The 17317-nt window shown below is 43.7% G+C and overlaps 1 protein-coding gene across 4 annotated transcripts in view; it reads right to left on the reverse strand.

Moving 5' to 3' along the window:
• Positions 1-17317, reverse strand: part of LOC5509439 (inositol 1,4,5-trisphosphate receptor) — a 49813-nt gene that overhangs the window by 17014 nt on the left and 15482 nt on the right. Inside the window, exons 15-37 of one of the 4 annotated variants that reach the window (XM_048733189.1) lie at positions 16916-17088; positions 15925-16044; positions 15505-15627; positions 15207-15302; positions 14607-14762; positions 13701-13851; positions 13291-13432; positions 11992-12288; positions 11391-11459; positions 10682-10736; positions 7966-8134; positions 7325-7534; positions 7207-7230; positions 6693-6785; positions 6400-6540; positions 6082-6207; positions 5264-5464; positions 3976-4227; positions 3111-3236; positions 2353-2481; positions 1701-1821; positions 1021-1196; positions 326-474 (exon numbers count right to left, since the gene is read on the reverse strand). In XM_048733189.1, coding sequence (XP_048589146.1) covers positions 326-474; positions 1021-1196; positions 1701-1821; positions 2353-2481; positions 3111-3236; positions 3976-4227; positions 5264-5464; positions 6082-6207; positions 6400-6540; positions 6693-6785; positions 7207-7230; positions 7325-7534; positions 7966-8134; positions 10682-10736; positions 11391-11459; positions 11992-12288; positions 13291-13432; positions 13701-13851; positions 14607-14762; positions 15207-15302; positions 15505-15627; positions 15925-16044; positions 16916-17088 — 3299 coding nt within the window. Of the gene's footprint in view, positions 1-325; positions 475-1020; positions 1197-1700; positions 1822-2352; positions 2482-3110; positions 3237-3975; positions 4228-5263; positions 5465-6081; positions 6208-6399; positions 6541-6692; positions 6786-7206; positions 7231-7324; positions 7535-7965; positions 8135-10681; positions 10737-11390; positions 11460-11991; positions 12292-13290; positions 13433-13700; positions 13852-14606; positions 14763-15206; positions 15303-15504; positions 15628-15924; positions 16045-16915; positions 17089-17317 lie in introns of all 4 variants that reach the window. The other 3 variants (XM_048733188.1, XM_048733191.1, XM_048733190.1) reach the window with 3 other exon arrangements.

Genomic DNA, 17317 nt, shown 5'->3' on the forward strand with positions numbered 1-17317 from the left:
CGGTATAAAGACACATAAGCTCAGTGTGGCTCCACCAGTCTTAGAAATGCAAGGTTATTTGTCGAATGAAGACGCTACGTGTGATCCACCAAGTAATTTGTGATATCAAGTCACCAAATGGTCACCAAAGTTTCTTTTTATGAAAGTTTTTTTCTATCCGCGTTCTCAGTATTGCACACGTACTTTATTGGGGACAAATTGACATAACAAAACTTTATTTAGTTGGGGAGGAAAAAATAAATGAGTAAATAGAATACCCTATTACAGATGAGATGCTATGACGTGATACGACAGATATCAAGTCTTCTCTACTACCGGACTTTACCTGGTCACAAATCCGCCATCGCCAGCTTTCTGTCTTGCCTCTGAGTGTCCAGGAAACATGAGATCGGGTCTGTACAACACGTCAACTAGGAGCGAGGACTCTGCCTGGATTAACGGTCGAAGCTGGTCCTCTAGTAACGAAACGATGTCCTAGAAAAAAACACATAGGCAGGATTTCCAGGAAACAGAGGAGCACGGTATGAAACAGGTACACGCTATAATGTCAATCACAGGACACAGACCCGTCACCTGAAGGACAAATACCCGATACCCACGGGACGCATACCCGAGACCCACGGGACACATACCCGATACCCACAGGACACATACCCGATACCCACGGGAAACACACCCGATACCCATGGGACATATACCCGATACCCACGGGACACATACCCGGTACCCACAGGACACATACCCGATACCCACAGGACACATACCCGATACCCACAGGACATATACCAGATACCCTCGGGACACATACCTTATACTCGTTACCTGAAGGACACATACCAAATATCCAAGGGACACATACCCGATACCCGTTATTAGCGGGACACATACCCGATACCCGTAATTTGCAGGACATGTACCCGGTAATAAGCTAGACACATACCCGATACCTGTAATTTGCGAGACACATACAAGATACTCGTTATAAGCTGGCCATGTACCTGTTACCGGACAGACAAATACCTGCAGTCCCTCAATGATGCTGCGGTAGTCACGTGACAAGTGCATGGTTGAGTCCCGCCGGACCTTGCCGTGGCTAAGCCAGTGCCGAGTGTGCTTCATCACCAGTTGGGAGCGTGTGAACAGAGCTTGGATCTGTGTCTCCAGGTCGCCGGGGATCGCAATGTTGCGGTTCTTAGCTGAGAGAAAAAGTACACAGTGTTTATATGCTCAGAATTTCAATAAAAAGAAGAGAACAGCTTCTTGCAAAGGATTCACTCCCTTAGTACTCAAGATAATCTACTCCTTAGATTGATACTCAAGATTATCTACTTCAAAGGTAGGTATGATCATGGAATTCTAAGATGGGAAAGATCATTAGGCAATACGTACCGATCATGAGGCAATACGTACCGATCATGAGGAATACGTACCGATCATTAGGCAATGCGTACCGATCATTAGGCAATACGTACCGATCATAAGGAATACGTGCCGATCATTAGGCAATACGTACCGATCATAAGGAATACGTACCGATCATTAAGCAATACGTACCGATCATTAGGCAATACGTACCGATCATTAGGCAATACGTGCCGATCATTAGGCAATACGTACTAATCATTAGGAATACGTACCGATCATTAGGCAATACGTACCGATCATTAGGCAATACGTACCGATCGTTAGGCAATACGTACCGATGTCGGATAGCGCCTTGATGCACGTCTCCACATGATACTTCTGTGCTCCAGAAAGCCACGAGCACTGTGACACCCTGAACGCTCCACGCAACAGCTTCACAAAAACGGGCTGACGAGACTGTGTACAAAACACGAGCAGTTGATCAAACCTTCTAGCCCAAGCAATGTCCCCGTGCCAATAAGATTGCATGACTGTGACGTCATATTTAACGACATGTGACATAATGCGTGACCGTCACGATTGGGAATTGTTCTTTCGTATTACTGACACATGAATGATTGCGTGATTGTTAAGTTGCGTGTAATGCGTGACGGTGAGGTTTGTAATGTCACGCATTACTATTAGTCATTACCTAGATGGTGATGCTGGCGTCTAAGAAGGGCGAGATAAAGAAAGTGTCGAAGTTTAGTAATGTGACTATGAGATGACGTGTGCTATGTGACTGAGAGGTGACGTGTGTGACGCGTGACGTCACGCTATTCGCCGTTACCTTGATGGTGGTGCTGGCGTCTGAGAAGGGCGAGTTGAAAAGATGATAAAGTTCAGCAACGTGACAAAGTCGATTAGGTGACGTGTGCTATGGGTGACTGTTACGTAACGTGACTGTACCGTGACGTGACGTGTGACTGTCACGCTATTCGCCGTTACCTTGATGGTGGTGCTGGCGTCTGAGAAGGGCGAGTTGAAGAAGAATGTAATGAGGTTCATGATCGTCTCTGTCACGTACTTCTCAAGCATCGTGTCTGCGTGATACCGGTCCATCATGTTATTACACACCTGGTGAATAACAACACATATACACCTGAAATCACAACATAAGTCCTGATAACGGAATGCTGAAAAACGTGATCAAAGCATCAAAGAAGGCATTTGCCTTTGGCCGATTGGCAACATTCGATTATGTGACAAAATACACATTTTAAGTTTAATACTTGATAAAACTACTGTCCCGCCACGTTCAACAAAGGAGCGCAGTTATTTTATTTTTATTGAAAATCATGAAAAGGGAAAGATTGGGATGAGGGGGTCTTTCATCATCATCATCATCGCCATCATCATCATCGCCATCATCATCATCATCATCATCATCATCACCGTCATCGTCATCGTCATCGTCATCGTCATCGTCATCGTCATCGTCATCGTCATCGTCATCGTCATCGTCATCGTCGTCGTCGTCGTCGTCATCATCATCGTCATCATCATCATCAACATCATCATCGTCGTCGTCGTCGTCGTCATCATCATCATCATAGTCATCGTCGTCATCATCATCATCCATCAGCATCAACCGAGTTGGCCCGAACCACGCCCTTATAAACCCTGTGGCCTGCAATCGCACTTCCCATCCTGTCCATATATCCCATCCTGCCGAGGGATATATCTGTCCCTAGAGGGGTCCTTACCCTAGCCATGTCGACGAGAAAATCCTCAAAGAGCCTCCAGATGTGATTACTGGTGTAGATCTCCTTCATCTCTACCTCTGTGTCCACATAACAGTGGTTCAGGAAATTCACATACGCATTCTTGACCTGGAGGATGCGAAATACAATAATAAGATGGAACAAACAATAGAGACAAGAAGCCATGCTGGTCAAGTGATGGACACGATGGTAACAGCCGCCCTATCGTACTATAAGGTGAAGAAGGTAAAACTACTTACCCACCAAACTCACCTAAATTTTAGCATAAAACCTGAAGGACACATACCCGATACCACCCTATCACACATGAAGGACACATACCCGAAATCACACTATTTTACCACAAGACGTGAGGCTAACGCTAACACCAGAAATTACCGTAACAAACCCCTCATGAGGCGTTTTAGAGCTTTCAAAAATTGTCAAAAATTTTGCGGTGCAGCATCCCTTCAGATCTTTTCACATGTGTTGTCAAACCACCCTGACAATATTAATTATCTATCGTCAACAGGCTAAGGAGTAACGCCCACATCACCAATGGTGTATAGGCAATACCCTACATCACCTAGAGCAGCAATTACCTACCTCTGGTATACAGTCCTCATGGGTCACCACCCTCACAATATCATCTAGCGGCAAAAGGCTAAGGAGTAACGCCCACATCACCAACGGCGTATAGGCAATACCCTACATCACCTAGAGCAGCAATTACCTACCTCTGGTATACAGTCCTCATGGGTCACCACCCTCACAATATCATCTAGCGGCAAAAGGCTAAGGAGTAACGCCCACATCACCAACGGCGTATAGGCAATACCCTACATCACCTAGAGCAGCAATTACCTACCTCTGGTATACAGTCCTCATGGGTCACCACCCTCACAATATCATCTAGCGGCAACAGGCTGTGGCACTTAATCTCCGTGTACACATTCTTCCCCTCCGTGCAGCAGGCGAGAAGCTGGACCAGGTTGATGTGATAGAGTAGAGCCCCCGCCTCGTCCAAGCGCTCTCGCTCTGATTGCATCATCTCTATCAGGTGGTTAAAGGATTTCGTGTCGCTGTAGAACACTAGGACGTCCTCGCCTACGTTCACAAGCTGAAGCGAGAACATCAACATAGAAGGGAAATCCAATTAACTTTCCTTTCGTAACTTTTCTAATAACGTCCACCAGTGCACGAGACATGGCAGAACGGGGCATTTACTGCCACGTGTATTGCTATTGAGTGATGCACACTGAAACCACACTGCATCTTGCATTTTTCTCATCGATTGCCCCTCATAACCCCTCCAATAGATGTCCCCACCTCTCCCCTCTGCCATGACCATGTCTTACAACCCCTACATGTCCCCACCCTACCCTCACCTCCGCCATGACCATGTCTTACAACCCCTACATGTCCTCACCCTACCCTCACCTCCGCCATGACCATGTCTTACAACCCCTACATGTCCCCACCCTACCCTCACCTCCGCCATGACCATGTCCTGCGTCTTTCTGACTGATTGCCCCTACCAACCCCTCCCCTATATGGCCCCACCCCTCCCCTCACCTCCGCCATGACCATGCCTTGCGTCTTTCTGATTGATTGCGTCTACCAGCCCCTCCCCTACATGGCCCCACCCCTCCCCTCACCTCCACCATGACCATGTCTTGCGTCTTTCTGATCGATTACCCCTACCAGCCCCTCCCCTACATGGCCCCACCCCTCCCCTCACCTCCGCCATGACCATGCCTTGCGTCTTTCTGATTGATTGCGTCTACCAGCCCCTCCCCTACATGGCCCCACCCCTCCCCTCACCTCCACCATGACCATGTCTTGCGTCTTTCTGATCGATTACCCCTACCAGCCCCTCCCCTACATGGCCCCACCCCTCCCCTCACCTCCACCATCACCATTACTTGCGTCTTTCTGATCAATTGCCCCTACCAGCCCCTCCCCTACATGGCCCCACCCCTCCCCTCACCTCCGCCATGACCATGTCTTGCGTCTTTCTGATCAATTGCCCCTACCAGCCCCTCCCCTACATGGCCACACCCTTCCCCTCACCTCCGCCATGACCATGTTCTGCGTCTTTCTGATTGATTGCGTCTACCAGCCCCTCCCCTACATGGCCCCACCCCTCCCCTCACCTCCGCCATGACCATGTCTTGCGTCTTTCTTATGGATTGCCCCTCAGCCTTCACAAGCGTCTGCAAAAGCTTAAGGTACTCCACGTGACGTCCACGTGACTCGATGCAATGGATGATGTGCTGAACTACGCGCTCCGTGACCTCGTAACACAACGCTGAGTTATCCATGAAAATGTAACGCAACGTCTGGGATTCTAGCAGCTGGAAGAAAAAAAAAACACAATCCAAAAATATAGAACAACACAATGTTCAGCAGAGAGACGTTTTAAGGAGTTCCATCAAGTTGTATAGTTGTACGTTTATAGCTTCTAGACTGGTAATACTATAAATTATTTCACGAGAAGCGTACATCCTCCGTAGGATCGCCGGGTGCCGCAGTAAGAGAGAGAGCGATCACGAAAAGCTCGCTTCTCTCCGAATACCGTCAACCTATGGCATAACATGCTGGTATCCCACGTCAGTATAGGGCTGTTCTGGTCTCACGGACCTGCCGAGAGATATGGGGCCTAACTTACACGTCCCGAAACTATTACAAGGGACAAAACTAACATACAGTTAGAGTTGCAAACTAGCTGTTAAAGCGTGTCAAAAGATATCTTAAACGCTTTGGCTAACAATCGAAGACGGCTGTGATGGAGGTGGCGTGATTCGAAGAATGTCAGTGCTGGCCTATAAAAACGTTTCACAGAGTTTGACAGAGTTTGACAGAGTGCCGGAAGCCAGAAGGCGATTTAGCAGTTGGAAATCATCCGCGAGAGTTCGCAGAGATTTAGAGTTGAAATTTCTACCACAGTGTTTTATAGCGAGTTCATACACACCCCTGGAGTCAGGAACAGGTCTAGATGCTTGTGGAGTAGAGACTGGTTCTGTGGATTTCCAAGACAAAAGTTTTGCAAAAACTCGTGCGCCAGTGCCATAATATCTTCCATTCGAATGTCTTCATCCTGCAACGGGACAAGCGACATATCAGATCAACCCTTCTACCTACTGTTCACACGTGAGGCTGCTTAACCTTCCAAAAAGCTCTATGAAATATTCCATTCACACTTACTGTCATTTATCATGCATTTATGTGCATGCATTTCCATGACCTTTTATTGTATAGATTATCAACCATGCAAGTGAGCCTGCAGTACCTTGGCATATGGTATTTGCAGCAGTTCAAGCACTACAGTATGCGCGCCCATGTTGCGCAGTAGCCTTTGTTCGTGCTTGCGGTTCTTCTTTACGTCATCAGGTCCGTATGTCACACAGAGCTGACTGATTCGCTGAAGGATCTGGGACGAGTAAAGATATATTCATTCGCCAAATCAATAAAAATATCACAAAAGCTTGAAATAGAAATTCTCTTTTGAAACAAATTCAGTATTACATTTGATTACGTATTATCTACTTACCCGGTGTTTATTAGACCATTTACGGTACTCACCGCTTCTACTTTCTTGTAGTTTTTGAGCGTCATCGATTCTGAGTGTTCAACTTCCAACTCCATTGATCCTTCGCTAGATATCCGTGTTCGGAACTAGAGCGAGGTTAAAAAGAAGGATAAATAACAATAGCCATCCTAATTTCATCAAAGAAGCAAGAGGGGTTGTTCTGATTCACAAAAATGAATATTTAATGTCGAGTTTGCTTCTAACTAACATGAACTCCAACGGACAATAAGGCATTAATAAATTTTATTGCAAACACTTAGATGGTTGTAAATATGCAACAAATTATTATTTGACGATAGCAAACTCGCAATCAAGGTTTCTCGCGCGTTAATAAACAGGACAAGTTATCAATCTTAAAGTTTGCACAGAACCGTCAACATTTATGCAATTCGCCTAGTATTTTGACCAAATACGTTCGACTGAAACCGTTGCCAAGTGTTTGCAAAGTTATCAAATACGCAATTCGTGTTACTTTTACCTGTCAAATAGCCAAAACTATCAACTGACCTTTTCTGTATCTTTCGCTGCGTCCTGCAAAAAAGACAGACACCAAGAAATAATTAGACTAGTAAGTCATCAATAGATTGTTCTAGATAACCCGCTAAACTAGTGTGCCCTGACTAACCTGTTGAGCCGCTTTGTCTTGTTTATCTAGAGCCTCTTTGTCATTGTCTCCGTCAGCAGTTTCTTTCTTTTTCTTTGTGGACCCGATGGAGTCCTTCTTGCTCTTGTACACCCAGAGTTCCGACTTCTCCACCAATAAGCGGAGCTCGTCCAGGTCTGACCGAATCTGCTTGTAGTTCTCCACGTCACTTGTGGACACAAGAAGCTGTACCTGAAAATAAGAATGCAAAAAGAGTATCATTAGTCTTGGAATCAAAATTTCAATAAAAGCAAGTTACTTAGGAGTATTCTAGACGGCAACTGGATAATCATGGTGGCAATGAAAGGGGATAATTGCTGGTGTTAGTTGGAGTCTCCAATATTGAGTTCCCTATTATCCATTTCCAAGTTTATAAGTTTTAGTGTTGAACAAGTTAACAGCATCTAGTTAACCATTATATTGACACCTTATTTTAGGAGAAAAAAAATACTTGTGAACTTAACCACACATGTTTCACCTGTTTCTAAAATCAACCACACCTGTTTTCTTCAATCCGTTTCCCTGTTTATTCACCTTGTTTCTTCGACTTGTCTTACATGTTTCTTTGAACTGCCTTACTTGTTTCTTTGACCCGTCTAACTTGTTTCTTTCCCCTGTCTTACCTGTTTAAATGCCTGCAGAACCTCTTGTCTCTGGCTGAAATGTCTAATGAGCAGTTGCAGTGAGCCGGTGACTAGTGACGGGTAGTCGTGCATACAGAGGTACAGCAACACCCTCAGGAAGGTACGTCCGCCCTGCCCATCGAGGTCAAGGTCGATATCCGCAGACCCACTACAACAACATAAAACACTACATAAGCACAAATAAGCCAAGGCAGAGCTACAGATACATCAACAAATTTGCACAAATAAGCTACAGAGAGAGCTAGAGGGAGGGCCCAGGAGCCACTGAACAGATACCACAACACAACACAAATAAGCTACAGAGAGAGCTAGAGGGAGGGCCCAGGAGCCACTGAACAGATACCACAACACAACACAAATAAGCTACAGAGAGAGGGCACAGGAGCCACTGAACAGACACCACAACACAACACAAATAAGCTACAGAGAGAGCTAGAGGGAGGGCCCAGGGGCCACTGAACAGACATCACAACACAACACAAATAAGCTACAGAGAGAGCTAGAGGGAGGGCCCAGGAGCCACTGAACCGACACCACAACACAACACAAATAAGCTACAGAGAGAGCTAGAGAGAGGGCCCAGGAGCCACTGAACAGATACCACAACACAACACAACACAAATAAGCTACAGAGAGAGGGCCCAGGAGCCACTGAACAGACATCACAACACGACACAAATAAGCTACAGAGAGAGGGCCCAGGAGCCACTGAACAGATACCACAACACAACACAAATAAGCTACAGAGAGAGGGCCCAGGAGCCACTGAACAGATACCACAACACAACACAAATAAGCTACATAGAGAGGGCCCAGGAGCCACTGAACAGATACCACAACACAACACAAATAAGCTACAGAGAGAGGGCCCAGGAGCCACTGAACAGATACCACAACACAACACAAATAAGCTACAGAGAGAGAGCCCAGGAGCCACTGAACAGATACCACAACACAACACAAATAAGCTACAGAGGGAGGGCCCAGGAGCCACTGAACAGATACCACAACACAACACAAATAAGCTACAGAGAGAGGGTCCAGGAGCCACTGAACAGATACCACAACACAACACAAATAAGCTACAGAGAGAGGGTCCAGGAGCCACTGAACAGATACCACAACACAACACAAATAAGCTACATAGAGAGGGCCCAGGAGCCACTGAACAGATACCACAACACAACACAAATAAGCTACAGAGAGAGGGTCCAGGAGCCACTGAACAGATACCACAACACAACACAAATAAGCTACAGAGAGAGCTAGAGAGAGGGTCCAGGAGCCACTGAACAGACATCACAACACAACACAAATAAGCTACAGAGAGAGCTAGAGGGAGGGCCCAGGAGCCACTGAACAGACACCACAACACAACACAAATAAGCTACAGAGGGAGGGCCCAGGAGCCACTGAACAGACACCACAACACAACACAAATAAGCTACATAGAGAGGGCCCAGGAGCCACTGAACAGACACCACAACATAACACAAATAAGCTACAGAGAGAGCTAGAGGGAGGGCCCAGGAGCCACTGAACAGATACCACAACACAACACAAATAAGCTACAGAGAGAGGGCCCAGGAGCCACTGAACCGACACCACAACACGACACAAATAAGCTACAGAGGGAGGGCCCAGGAGCCACTGAACCGACACCACAACACAACACAAATAAGCTACAGAGGGAGGGCCCAGGAGCCACTGAACCGACACCACAACACGACACAAATAAGCTACAGAGGGAGGGATTATTTATGATCTACTGAATACACCTATAGCTGGGGAAAGAGGTAAGCCCCTTTATGTTATACTGTACATTGTATTGGTTAGCATAGGTAATGACATGCTGTAGGAACCATTTGATTTTCTGGTCTATTCACCGTGTGATTGTAAATAATATACTTGTGATTGGGCAACGTCGGAATGTGCTACATTCAAGGACGATCTACGGGAATAACCACGAAGTGATTGCCAGATAATGATCTCTTAAATGTTATGTAACCTATTGTAAGTCTCTGTTACTGATTTTAGACCCTTTGTGATTTGTATTGCAGTTTTTACGTGCTGATTAGTGATAATAAACAACTATTCTCGATCAGTCCAGTAATTACCTTCCCAGCCGTTATGTCGAAACTGACTAAAATCTTACAGATACGACATAACAGCACACAGAGGGTAGAGGCAAGAGATACAGGAATACCCAGGAGCCAATGAATACAGTTACAACAACACATCACAAATAAACTACAGGCAGAGCTAGAGGGACAACCTAGGAACCGCTGAAGAGATAAAACATGTCACCACAAACAACAACGCATCAGTCCAAATACCCTACAGACAGAAATACAGGGAGGACCCAGAAACCGCTGAACACATATTTACAACACATTAGCACAAATAAGCTAAAGGCGTAGCACAACAACACAGCAGTAAAAATATACTGGCTAAGGCCAGTACGACAATACAGTTAAAGACTCTCTGTCTTAAGTGACACTTAAGTTTAAGCTTTCATTGTGAAAATATAGTAAAATGAAGCCGTTTTCATTGAAAAATGTATCGAATTTCTCTACTTAAATGAACATCTCACTTACATAGATTTGAAATTATCCGGAAATAAACTGGTGCGATTGCCGCTGTATGTGTAACATGATAAGGCGAGGCGCTTATAAGTAATCGCAATAGTACTTACATTGAGCCTCCAAAGATGGCCTCCGCCTGTGCACTGATATTCTCTAAATCAATCCCTGCATGACAGAAGAAGAGAATGTACACAAAGGTCTCAAGCAACAAACGTAAGAAAAATCTCATTTAGGGGATGACCATTTAATGTAGGTCAGTAACGAATCCCAAAAATTGGGCAGGTCAAACGTCCTGGAGCGAGCACAAAAAAAGAAAAATCTGCAACTTTCCCATCAGATATTAAATGGTTAGTCTGTTATCACCTTTATACAAGTTTAAGTATTCGAATTTAGTTCAATGGATAAATTTAGTAAATCAGAAGCCTCGTAGGGATCTCTCAACACAGAAATAGATTAACTGATTTGGATTTCCTTTCCCTCTCATCAACTACTCAGTCTACCTCTACCTCAACTTGCGTACAGGTATCCCCGTACTTTTTTTACCTATTTATTTAATATATGACCTACAGAGAAGGCTCTGATCTCAAGGGTAGACTACATGTTCATTTATTTATTACAGTAAAAGATCCTCAATAAAAAGATGACTCAAAGCGTGGTTTACACAAGACCACCCAACAAATAAACGTTAAAGGAAGCGTCCATGCACCATGCTTTTAATTTTATTGATCAATATTTTAGGATAATAATTTCGAGGTTCCCTAGATGATTTAAGGTTTTGAGTAGTATAGAGGGCACCGTTTAGAGATAATTTAGACATACAAGTATGTGGTGCGAGGTAGTGGGGCACACCAGCCTCGTCGATTTTACAGCGTCGTTTTGACTTTTTTCCTGGAAAAGAATGTTACACATGTTAATCTAGATCATTTTATATAAGTAAGATGCCGTTTAAATGTCCCCAAACTATAGATCGCATGCATTTTAATCTAAAGAATTCTAGGTGCTTTATTTACTCTGCATACATGGAACGATCTCCAGGAAGCAATACACAGAAACGCTAGAGTAAAGCACAGAATAGGTGGGTTAGGATTTTTAGATTGGCTTCATTTAATTGACGGGTTAGGGTTATATTTCGTCTTTACCTGTCTTAATACAATTTCGGTAGTGTTTTATGAAGATTTTAGGGACCATGCAACAGAAAAACCGATGTTTATAGGGCTTCTTTCTAATTTAACAGATTAGATCACTAGATTTATTTATGGCAGATGATTTTACCGTTTACCTATGCTAATTACAGGGCTACTCTTTATAGAGACAGTATTACTATACACGGGCTTTTGAAACAAATCTAACTCATTTTGAATTAAATGGAACAACACGTACAAGATAATATTCACAAGCAAAAATTAAAATCTCATCTTACCGTTATCGGCATTGACATCTCCTATGTTGGCGTTACTCTCGTCGAAATCTTTCTTGAAAATCGTCAAGAGACTCGAGATCCGGTAATCAAGACGAACGTTCATGATGAACTCCAAAATCTCAAGGACCTTCAACTTGGTTTCCATGACGACATGGTCAATCTCGATCTCGCCCTTGGTCCCTCCTTCAGAGTGCTGAATGAGCCCCCAAGGGTCTAGGCTCCCACCAAAAGCGACCCTTGTCATAGTGGCCCCCAGTAAGTGGATGCTCTTCGTCATCTCGACCTTGTTGTCGTTTACTGCTGGTGGAAGGTAGGAGATACAAGGGAACATGTGAGTATGGTCAACAGTAGAACTTCGCCTTTCAAAATATTAAAGATGGTAGTCAAAACCATAAACAAAACTGGTGCGACGTGGGAGATAGAAGGGATAATGTGAGAATGGTCAAAAGCAGAACTTCGCCTTTCAACAATGGTGATCAAAGATTGTAGTCAAAACCAAACACAGAACTGATGCGAGGTAGGAGATACATGTGATTATGTGAGGATGGTCAACAAAACTTAACCACTTTTTGCGTCGCTGGTATTCAAGAAATTCCGCCTTTTTGTAATCCTAAAAAAGCGAGTTCAAAATCCCTTTTTTTCGCGCGAATTCATGAAATGCGAGCTTTAAAACATTGAGCAAAGCACAACAGGGATTGGGAGTAACACCTAGTTCAGCAAACATCAAATTACTTCGAGTTCATATGCAAAACCAAACACCGAGTTCATATGCAAAACCAAACACAAAACTGATACGAGGTAGTAGATACAAGGGATTGTGTGAGGACGGTAAACAAAACTTAACCTTTCATTAATAGTGATTAACGATGGTAGTCAAACCAGACACAAAAAAGATGTGATGTATACATCGTTAATTAGATTGTATACTAAAATAGCTACATTATTTAGGAGAGGATTCGTTTTTGTTACAATAGCAGTTAAGGTAATACCGGAGGTTAATTTTGTCGCCGCAAATCGCTTAAAGTATATCCATATGAAAGACCGTACTAAAACATTTTTCGTCGCTGGTTTTCAAGTAATTCCGCCTTTTATCGGATTTCACATTTTCCCACGGATTGACTCGCAAATATTTTTTCTATAAACCTTAATAACTTCTTTAATATATCCTGAAGTTTCGTAGGAATTCGGATTTTTGGGTAGAACAATTTCTGGAAATAAGCCTCCGGTAGTAGCTCAAGCCTTGAGGAAGAAAAAAGAACCTTGGAGTTTGAGTTTCCACACTTTACGTTGCCGACTCACCATCATTTTTTCCGCCGTTGTGTATGCGTGTGAACGCTCTCTGCTCGCAATCCAAGATAGACAGAAGAGTCTGCGTCAGTCGTAACAAGTCACTAAATCCGTAGAACCCGAAATAGATCAGGTGACGTGCAATCTGAACAACCTTAAAGTCGAAAATAATAGAACTGAGACGAAGAGCTACTAAGCGAGAGCTATTGAAACCCTTTCTTCGGATAAGGACACAGAAGACATTAGAGTAGCAGATTTTCGCCCTGGGTTGGATTTTATTTGTTGTTTTGTTCCAAATAATGAGACTAATTATTACTATTACTCAAAAAGGGGTCTATATCCTCAAAAAGCGATTTAGATATCGACGCAATCGACCCCCCTGTATCCCTGGGACTTATCCTTATTGACATGGGACCTCTGACCTCAAAAGTGAGCTTGTTCTGTTCCTTGTCGCTAAAGGAGAACACGTTACTGCTGATGTTATGCAGGTAATTCTCCACGAACTGGATGACTCCCTCGAATCTCCGGCGAATATCTTCCCTCTCCTCCCCGACTGCCTCGTGCTGGTCGTAGCTGGAGACAAAAAAAGTCCTCCATCAGCTCATAACAGCAAAGGATCGCGTGGGTCTCTTAAAGCCGCATTGTCACCAGTTTACTTCCGGTCGATTACGTAACAATCTCCGATGATTTTTAACGGAAAACGCGAAAAATATTTCAAAATATTGAAAGCAGTGTGTTTATTGGAAGTTTCTTTGAGGATGTGATTGATAATTTAGAGCGGATGGCCTGTAAAATATCTCGGATTCTAATAGAATCTTTTGCCTTTTAACGGTTGAGGTTTCCGTCGGACCTCCGGAAGTAAACTGGTGACAATGCGGCTTTAACCTCCAAGCACACAAAACTATAGTGTTGATGAAGCTGGATACAATCGGGTAACAATCGGGATACAATCGGGTAACTGATTGACTGATGCTACTTACGTATTAACGGTCACTGATTGATTGATAGGTTGAATGATTGGTTGATTGACTGACTGATGTTACTTACACATGGATGGTAATTCATTGATAGATTGAATGATAAAATGGTTAATTAGTTGATTGATAGCTTGATTGATTGGTTTATTGATTGATTAACTGATGCTACTTACACATGAATGGTCATTGATTGATCAATTGATTGATTAGTTTATTAATTAGTTGATTGATAGCTTGATTGATTGGTTTATTGATTGATTGACTGATGCTACTCACACATGGATGGTCATTGATTGATCAATCGCTTGATAAGTTAATTAATTGGTGGATTGATTGACAGATGCTACTCACACATGGATGGTCATCTCTGTAGGTATCTCGCTCCAAAGTCGCGCATATTTCACGGGTGTAACGGTCTCTTGAGGGTCCCGGTCTATGTGCATGTGGAGCATCAGGCGACAGAACGCCGCTCTCAGATCACATGGCAGCTCCTTATCCGCCATACACCTACAACACGAGGTTAACAATTTCATGATCCCTTAAAAAGGTGATGTTTTGTAATAAAATCAGCAGTTTTAGATGACACTAATCACTCAAACCTTATACAATACCTCGGGCGGTGACTCCATCCCAAAAATGACATATTAGCTCTTCTTACCCTAAGGGTCTTCTAGAAAATTTCCTTCGGGAAAATCTGCTATCCCAAAGGATGTATTAGGCGAGTTTCAATAATTCATAAAATTGATAACTCGTCTGTTTTAAATTAGCTGCTATCCCTTAGGGTCTAAGTTCCCTAGGGTCCTTAGGGTCTAACATATAGAAACCGAGCCTTTTGTTATCTTTTAGGCGTCAAAATTGATGTAGGCCACACCAACTTTGTTACCCCTTTGGGTTTTCACGAGCTAATGTGACAAGGGGAGTGCCCTCTGGGTAATATACACAAGGATGCACCTTAGTATAAGGTCGACGTCGAGTTGTTTGCTGATGCTGTTAATGGCAAGGTACTGGCGATCGAGACACATCTGAGAGAATAAGTTCAGCTGGTATCTGCAATAAAACCAACGTCAGAGTTAACCTATTCGCCCTCGGACTGGCCTTAACCGAAAACCATATCAAACATTTAACAAATAATCGCCATCATATCGTTAACCTATTTTTCGCTATTCCAGCTAAATCGGGCCATCGTAGTATCATTCACCAGTAGTAAAGTATTTTGATGTCTGTCTTGACCATCATCTCGACATCTTACCGGTAGTAGTCAAGTATTTTGATGTCTTCCTTGACCATCATCTTCACGCCTTTAGCAATGTCCTTCTGAGCCTTCATCTTCTCTCCCCTCTCCCAGACCAGGAATACATCTCCTTCTAATATCCTGACAAGCAAATAAAGCTAAGGTAAGAGAGCGTTTGAATTTGTACATTCTCCCAGACCAGGAACACATCTCTTTCCATTATTCTGGCATGCGAATTAAGACAAGATTAGAAAGCGTTTGAAATTCTACCCTCCCCCTTTATCTTGGCAAGCGAATAAATGTAAGGTTACAAAGCGTTTGAATTTCTACCATCTCCCAGACCAGTAAAACATCTCCCATGCTGACAAGCGAATCAGTATCTAAAAATGGCCAAATGGGAATTATAGGAAAGATGCTCGTAACCACGACTAGTTGTACCTTGTCTCTATGAGAAGATCAGAGTTGGAGGGGTGCAGCACAGTCTTGCAGATCAACTCCTGAGTTGCTGGGATGGCTGTGTGGTTTGATACACAAAGATCGGATAGGTAGTCCAAAAACCTACACAAAGACAAAACAAGAAAATCTTCGTAACTGATAACAAACTCTGTTCCCCTTCAGTTTCCGACCAATCGCCGCGCGAACATCACTAGTGTTATTCTAGTGTTATTTCATAACAGACAAGGGAACAGAATCAGACATTCACTCAGACAGACGGACAGAAAGATACAAAGAAAGACACGCAGACGGACTGGTAGACAGTCCAACAGACGTATAGACAGATAGACACAAATACGGACGAACAGGTAGACAGAAAAACACAGACAGTGGAGAGATAGACAGAGAAGTGGACAGATAGACAGACAAACAGATACACAAATAAACAGAAAGACACAGATGGACGGATAGACCGACAAACATACGGATGGATCGATAGACCAACAGACGAATGAACGGATAGACAAACAGACAAATGGATGGATAGACAAACAGAAGAATGAACGGATAGTCAAACAAAAAATGGACGGATAGACAAACAGACGAATGGATGGATACACAAATGGACGGATAGACAAACAGACGAATGAACGGATAGACAAACAGACGAATGAACGGATAGACAAACAGACGAATGAACGGATAGACAAACAGACGAATGAACGGATAGACAAACAGATAAATGGATGGATAGACAAACAGACAAATGGACGGATAGACAGACAAACATACGGATGGATGGGAAGACAGACAAATGAACGGATATACAAACAAATGGACGGTTAGACAAACAGACGAAAGAACAAATAGACAAACAGACGAATGAACGGATAGACAAACAGACGAATGAACGGATAGACAAACAGACGAATGAACGGATAGACAAACTGACGGATAGACTTCAGACAAACGGACGGATAGACAGACGCACTACCTGCACTCTTTCTTCTTGCGCACCAGGCTGACAAACGTCTCGATCTCGGTGCGCGTGATGTGCTTCTCGAGCAGCTTCCGGTTGTTATGGACCAGGTCTGTGATGGTGTCCTCGGCAAGGATATCGTATCCGATCTGTGCTTGCATGAAGCCGAACTGCTTGGCGATATACTCCTGCGGGTGGAATCATATATTCAGAAACCTTTGCTTGTCTATTCAGTCCGTCCGAACATGTCCAAACTAAACTACACATCTGCGCTTGCATGAAGCCGAACTGCTTGGCGATATACTTTTACGGGTGGAATTATATGTTCAGAAACCCTTGCCTGTCTATTAAGTCTATCCGAACATGTCTAAACTAAACTACACATTTTGTTACTGATCTACGCAGGATAGTACAATT

This window comes from Nematostella vectensis, chromosome 10, assembly GCF_932526225.1.
Source record: "Nematostella vectensis chromosome 10, jaNemVect1.1, whole genome shotgun sequence".
Lineage (NCBI taxonomy): Eukaryota > Metazoa > Cnidaria > Anthozoa > Actiniaria > Edwardsiidae > Nematostella > Nematostella vectensis.